We start from the raw sequence: 7,629 nt of genomic DNA, 5'->3' as shown, positions 1-7,629 counted from the left end.
TCCACGCAACCACAAAATACCCTAACGAAAACAACGCACTCATCACCCCCCCCCTACACAGATAAACTCACGCAAATACACGAAACAAACAATTAGAAACAAAACAATACAAAAATGGGAAAGAAAGAAAAGAAAAGAGGACGTCAACAATTATTGCACAGATCAGCCAACTCCGCACGCGTGTAAACCTGGACGAAAACCAGTCCATTCTAACCCTTCTTATGAATTTAAACAGAATTGATTGCTTTTAGGTGTTCCCACTCTTTATAGTGTTGTGTTAATGTTGTTTTTTTTCGCTCGATTACAACATTATTTTCTACTTCTTTATTTTCAATAAGCTTTACTTGTATCTCTTTAGCAGTTCAATTTATTTATAATTCCCTCTTCCGTGCTATATTATGAATTTGATAAGTAAAATGATACGATTCATCATTGTCTATTTTCTGCTGACTCTTCTAATCCAACATGTTTATCCTTCCACTGGACTCTGTAAAAATTGGAAAATCTATAATAAATTGTCCTCAACATTTTAATCATTTTACAGTCATAATATATATGTCCTCACCTTTACCACAAAAAGAACATCCATTGGGTATAAATTGAAACCTATAAAGATGGTGGTTTACAGAGATAATATCGTATAACAATTGTTATTGAAATTCCCTTAATTCATTAGCTAATGGGAGGAATCTTGGACGATACAATTACTTTTTATTTCAGACATGTAATGATCATTTCTAGTTATAAAAAAATACTGATCGAGTATCGGCAATCTATTTAACGCATACTCTATAAAATTGCTTTGAACACTGACTCAAACTGGAATAAATTTTCAAAGAAAATGAATTCAATTTTCAAAGCATACTATTAATGACAACTCGATACTGCCAACACGGGCGGCTCCCTGAACATTTTCCCCTACCGTGTGTCCTTCAACTTTTTAACCATTCCAAGATCGTATCTCTGTGATTCCAATCTAGCGCCATCTGCGATAAATATATTTTAGTATTACAAAAGATCGCCGAAAGGGTCAGGACCTAATTAAAATGTCTCTTTCGGGTAAGTTTCTTGATGTATTTCCATGGGTTTAATCTGTAATTATGGGTATTAATGATTTGTAATGATGTTGCCAGATGAGTTAGAAACGATTTAACTATGATTCAAGGTGTACTTTTAGTAGATGTCGTTAGGAACTAACGTTAGATCTGTACCGTAGGCCTACCGTACTATAAATCTTAAAGTTAGATACGACTCGGGGGCCATTGTCATTCCCTGTGCATGCAATTCTTCTGTACGTATATTTGATGGGGTGATGGTCAACAGTTTGCGTATATGCTAAGGCCTCGTTTGTTGTGTTGCAGTGTCGTAATTGCTGTTTATTTTTAGGGAGCTATTTTGAAAAAAAAAATTAAGAGCCATTTTTTCATTTTATTAGACATGTTAGAGCCCTTTTCAGTTTTTGAGAGGCATTTTTTTTTATAAAATAGCTCTGTATTTTATAAAATAGCTCTGTATTTTTAAGCATCATGATTGGCCAATATGCATCACATGACATCCATCTATTTTGGTGCAATGCAAAAGGTGCACAATGAAAATTGATATTGCACGCTCAAGCAAACCAGTGCGGTAGAAGTAGCCAGCCGCGCCAGGTGGCTTCTGGAGAGTTAAAATCATTTACTGACGTAGGCTTACTCTCAATGAAGCCAGGTATTCCTATCCATACACGTGCGTGTAGGCCGTTAAAACCTGAAACTTTCACCCCCAAGATTTCTACTTTTCTTCTAAAAGATCTAGCCCTAATGGGATGCAACTTCATTTCCGACATTTCTGCGCCATCGATTTTATTTTTAAACAAGAATTCATTAAAAAAATGAGAAATATATCATGACAAGACGGAAGAGACTTGCCCGATGATTGTTTATGCCGCTATCTTGTTTCCTATTGTTCTTCTCCAACGTTATGCGACGCAAGCATCTGCAACAGGTGGCCTTATTTACCCCACTCTCCTATAGCCATACTTCTCACTTTTCTGTCAAAAATCATACAGAATAGTGCCAGTGTCACATCGTGTTCGTTTACAGAATCTGTTGCAACTTGAACAAAGTCAATGGAGTGCAGGGTTTTGGAGCGCTGCATGAATATGTACAAAATTTCCCAATCAAATAACTTTTGATCGAAACTTGAGCGATCCGATCATGGGCCAAGACCATTCCAAGTGTAGAAAAGGTGGCTTGATATTGTTATTTCTCAATACATTCACGTACCTTTGGGCCAAATTATTTTTGTGACCACATGATCATGACCTGATTTGTGCTGGCGGTCTCAGAATAGACCTAAATAATTTAGATATACTTGTAGATCTACCTGCATTCATAATTTAAAAAAGAAAATCACCCTGACAAAAACTTTCAGTGTGAAAATAACAAAAAATAATCATCAAAGTATTGTTAAAGTTTGAGGAAAATCCATTTGAGATGAAAAAATTATAATAATTTTTTTCTATTTGCGGCATCATATTGTCATAGGCAAACAGCTTCCCCGTATAAAGTGTAGTAAAATAAAATCAATCATTATGTAAATTTATCAATGTTTTTGTTGATCTTTTTTCTCCATTCAGCCACCATGATGAGCCGCTTGTCATTGCTGGGTAGGTTTTCAAGCCTTCCAGTTAGGACCCTGCCAGCGGCTTGCTCCCAGACACAGCCGATGAGATGTCTTCACGAACACAAAGATGCATCCACACAAACACAGTCACAATGCACAAGGTAAACAACGAATCATAACAGCTTGCTAATCAAGTGTTAAATGCACTTCTGAATATATGTAATCAGACCCTAAACTTCGGTTTAAACAAATGTTTTAACAAGTTATCTTGAAAAGAATTGCAAGAATCTTCATTCTTGAAGGAGGTAAATCAACCACGAATAAGAAAGAAGTTTACCATATGAGACTGTCATCTGCAGTAAGTTGCATAAGACCCTCTTTTGAAAATCTTTAAATTAATAAGAACAGAAATATATGCCATATTTTGACCGAATGCAGAATGATGTGCCAAATGTTGGAAATTAAGTTTATCACAGCAGCATGGCTTGATTTGTTTTATACATGTACACGAAGAGTCATTTGCAATTAAACAGTGTGGTCAATTCAAGATATCCAGGGCATTCATTTTAGGAAGGAGAAACGTTATGGTAAACAAATTGAAACATTACTGCAATGTGTAACACTGACCTCTTATAATGTGACATAATAGTCGGCTAGTTGATTGCGGTCGCTCAGTAGGAAAAAGAAGACCGTTGTTGAGCAAACTGATAATCTGTATTCTGTATGTATCTTGTTTCCAGTGTGGTACCATATAGGCATCAGAGTACATCAGCAGCTCCAGCTAAGAAAGGTGGAATCAACCTGAACAATGCAGCAGACTTTGTCGTTGCTAAAGCTGATGATGTCATCAACTGGGCAAGAAGGGTAAGTCTTACCTTTAAAAATGTAATTGTTTCTAAAGAAATACCTTGTGGTCCTTTGTATGATATTTTTATTCTCGACCTCTTTTCTTCTTCCCCTTGGTCACCCCTCTAGTTCCTCCACTCTCTCCATTTTTAATATTTTCTCATTTCCCCTCTTGTTCCTTCTCCTTTTCATCCCTCCAAATTCTCTCATCCTTAATTCTGACCACATTTTCCCCTTACCTGCATGTATATCCTTTCCTACCTCTCTCCCTCTATCTGCCCCTCTCCACCCTATCACAACTTTCTCCCCTGTCTATACTATCTCTGTACCTCTTCACCACTTCTTTCCTCTCTGCCTTCCTCTCTACTTTTCAGTCTCTTACATGTACTTCCCTGATAGAGTACAAACTCTATCTGGATTTCTTCTTAAAATTGTACCCTTTCTAATTAACCATACTGTATATCTGTATCATTTTCCTTCAGAGTTCTCTGTGGCCCATGACCTTTGGCCTTGCTTGCTGTGCTGTGGAGATGATGCATTTCGCTGCTCCCCGTTACGACATGGACAGGTTTGGTGTGGTATTCCGAGCCAGTCCTCGCCAGGCTGACGTGATGATCGTTGCTGGTACCCTGACCAACAAGATGGCTCCGGCTCTTAGGAAGGTGTACGATCAGATGCCCGAACCAAGATGGGTTATCTCAATGGGAAGGTATGGAATGACCATTGGATCAATGAAATACCTCAGTGTTTTCTTGCTCCTGTTTAAATATTGTGCTTCCATGCAACTCAGAGATATCAGACAAGCTAATATTCCAGGGCCCTATATCATAACATGGCACGATCAATCATCCAGGTCTTTCCCTTCGCTTTTTCAGAATTCCGTTTTAGAAGCATAGTGTACTTAAAATAGTTTTCAGAGATTTGTGTGTGACCTTATATAATAAAATTATGAAATTACTCCTAGTTTCAATTTCAATAAATTTCATATCATATGCTCTTCTTCAGAGTAACAAGAAAAGATTGCATTTGAAATGTGTGTTATTTTATCAGATAATATATCTTCGTATTTCATCAAATCAATTTACTCATTTATCTTTTTAATTGCATTTTCACATGCAGCTGTGCAAATGGAGGTGGTTACTACCATTATTCTTATGCTGTTGTCAGGGGTTGTGACAGGATTGTTCCGGTTGATATCTACGTCCCAGGTACTGTATCATCTGCCCTTATTAAGCTATCAATACTACACTAATATCCAAGTGGGCTTTATAAATCATTGCCTCATTAATTCAATCCTGGGGCATACACAAACAATGTGTTTACATTCTCCACTCCCTGGATAGTAATGCCAGCAAGGTGCTAATATTCTCATTACCTACCATACTTCATTGGCATTGTGTCTTAATATGTACTCATTTAAAGCCTGATTAGAGAGAAGAGCGATTATTGTGTTCCCAGTGGATGCTCTTACTTTGCTGGGATTTTAATCTTGAACCTTGGTGTGCACAGTCCATAGACTTATTCATTGGACAACAACACTTTTTGTCTTAGTGAATCAATTCCAGATAAACTCACTATATAATTGAAATGATAACTGTTCATGGCTATGTTTGAAAATCATTGAAGGTATCTTATCTGAATTTAAATCCAATGGCATTACTCATCTATTAGCAGGACACGATTCTATTTTTGCCACTCTCCACCCAGGTGGCGATTGCCTGGGTACTGACCAAAAGAATTCCTTAAAGAACCCTTGAGCACCAAAGTTGTTAGCCTTCTCATGCCTTTAGAATTGTCCTGAGCAGATATTTATTATTCCCATATCTGGTCTGTGATTCCTAAGAGAACAAATAAGGTTACCATTTACAAAGTAGCTATGAATGAGGTTTTGCAAATTTAAGTCACTACGAAAGAGTCTTGCCAGTCCTGTTTCTATGATGATATTGCAGGGGTACTGATGAACCTTGATATGAGAGTTCATAGCTAGGTTTCAAGAGGGTGCTGGTTGCCTGCGTGTAGTGGGCTCCACTCTATGCTTCCTGGTAGATACACTGCTTACATCTGATTGTACACTGGACTGAACTGATTCAGAGATTGTTGTGGGCATTACTGGGTGTGGGACCCTTTGCAGAAAGAGTAGTAATCAAATTCAACTCCAGAAATAAAACACAAATTTATTTTTGACCAATGAGACCAATTGAATGCAATTTCTGTAACAAGACCTGTTATGTAACATTGTGATGTGTGACATTGTAATTTTTTTATTGCATTGTTATGTGTTATATTGTGATGTGTGATATTAAATTTTTTTTTATAGCATTGTTATGTGTAATATTGTGATGTGTGACATTTTGATTTTTTTTATAGCATTGTGATGTGTAACTTTGTGATGTGTGACATTGTAATGTTTTATAGCATTGTGATGTGTAACTTTGTGATGTGTGACATTGTGATGTTTTATAGCATTGTGATGTGTAACTTTGTGATGTGTGACATTGTGATGTTTTATAGCATTGTGATGTGTAACTTTGTGATGTGTGACATTGTGATGTTTTATAGCATTGTGATGTGTAACTTTGTGATGTGTGACATTGTGATGTTTTATAGCATTGTGATGTGTAACTTTGTGATGTGTGACATTGTGATGTTTTATAGCATTGTGATGTGTAACTTTGTGATGTGTGACATTGTGATGTTTTATAGCATTGTGATGTGTAACTTTGTGATGTGTGACATTGTGATGTTTTATAGCATTGTGATGTGTAACTTTGTGATGTGTGACATTGTGATGTTTTATAGCATTGTGATGTGTAACTTTGTGATGTGTGACATTGTGATGTTTTATAGCATTGTGATGTGTAACTTTGTGATGTGTGACATTGTGATGTTTTATAGCATTGTGATGTGTAACTTTGTGATGTGTGACATTGTGATGTTTTATAGCATTGTGATGTGTAACTTTGTGATGTGTGACATTGTGATGTTTTATAGCATTGTGATGTGTAACTTTGTGATGTGTGACATTGTGATGTTTTATAGCATTGTGATGTGTAACTTTGTGATGTGTGACATTGTGATGTTTTATAGCATTGTGATGTGTAACTTTGTGATGTGTGACATTGTGATGTTTTATAGCATTGTGATGTGTAACTTTGTGATGTGTGACATTGTGATGTTTTATAGCATTGTGATGTGTTTGAGTATCTAATGTATTGGTCATTCCCATGACATCTGAATCAACTTTGCCTCAGCAACTTTCCTAATGAAAATTTGTGAATTTGTCGGATAAACTCATTGATAATTATCTGGAGACTGCCGATTTTAATAGTTGAAGAAAATATGTTGGAATATTGTATCTGTCCCATTTTTTAAAGAAGATATAAATAAGATAAAGGGTGATGGTTCAAATAGAAAGATTAAACCAGTGATAAAAAATACATATACATGTTAAATCATATCATTATCTTTTAATTTAAATCATCTTACAGGTTGCCCTCCGACGGCCGAGGCTCTTCTCTATGGTGTCCTTCAACTACAGAAGAAGATCAAACGAGCCAAGAATATCACAATGTGGTATAGGAAATAAAAACCTTTGAATGTGGAAGATTTTTAGAAAGTGTTCCCTACTATGTATCATTTCGTTGTACAGAAATTTAAAGGAGAAATATATTGATTATGAATGTGGTCTTATTATATATCAATGGAAAGGTAATGATGTGGGGATCATCAGTGGGTCATTCAAAAATACCGAAAATAATACAAAAAGGTGAAAATCGCCGATTAAAAAACGCTAAAATGCCCCTCCGAAATATGCCTCGCATCGGTCTCTGAATTGACTGGAATTTGATGACGTCACTGTCTGTACGAGAGGCGTGATTGGCTCTCCCACGTGAAGCTCTACTTGCATGCAAAACCTGTTGCGTGGGTACTTTTTCTCCACACTGTCACTGAATACTTCTATCACGAAATGAAAGAAAACCCAGAATTTTATCTAGATTTGGATTTTCAAATTGATGATTTTAAAGATGAAGAGAATGATGATGAAGTGATCAACACAGTGAGGTAGTTGGAGGTAAATAATGGGGGAACAATGCCGATGATTATGATGAAAATTCAACTTGCCTGACGATCACAAGTAAAGTCATGTACATGCCGATTCGCTACCAACTCATGCAGCTG

General features: G+C 36.5%; 1 protein-coding gene across 1 annotated transcript; it reads left to right on the top strand.

The window, feature by feature from the left end:
* Nucleotides 1-986: 986 nt before the first annotated feature.
* Nucleotides 987-7,036, top strand: LOC121416133 (NADH-quinone oxidoreductase subunit B-like). Its single transcript, XM_041609602.1, has 6 exons — nt 987-1,059; nt 2,618-2,765; nt 3,345-3,468; nt 3,933-4,159; nt 4,570-4,658; nt 6,939-7,036. The coding sequence occupies exons 1-6, from the start codon at nt 1,047-1,049 to the stop codon at nt 7,034-7,036; spliced, it is 699 nt and encodes a 232-aa protein (XP_041465536.1). The 5' UTR covers nt 987-1,046.
* The last annotated feature ends 593 nt before the right edge of the window (nt 7,037-7,629 follow it).

The sequence above is a fragment of the Lytechinus variegatus genome, chromosome 5, assembly GCF_018143015.1.
Source record: "Lytechinus variegatus isolate NC3 chromosome 5, Lvar_3.0, whole genome shotgun sequence".
In the NCBI taxonomy this organism is placed as follows: domain Eukaryota; kingdom Metazoa; phylum Echinodermata; class Echinoidea; order Temnopleuroida; family Toxopneustidae; genus Lytechinus; species Lytechinus variegatus.
The sequence above is the reverse complement of the archived record's forward strand: the minus strand, read 5'-3'. Positions and strand labels throughout refer to the sequence as shown.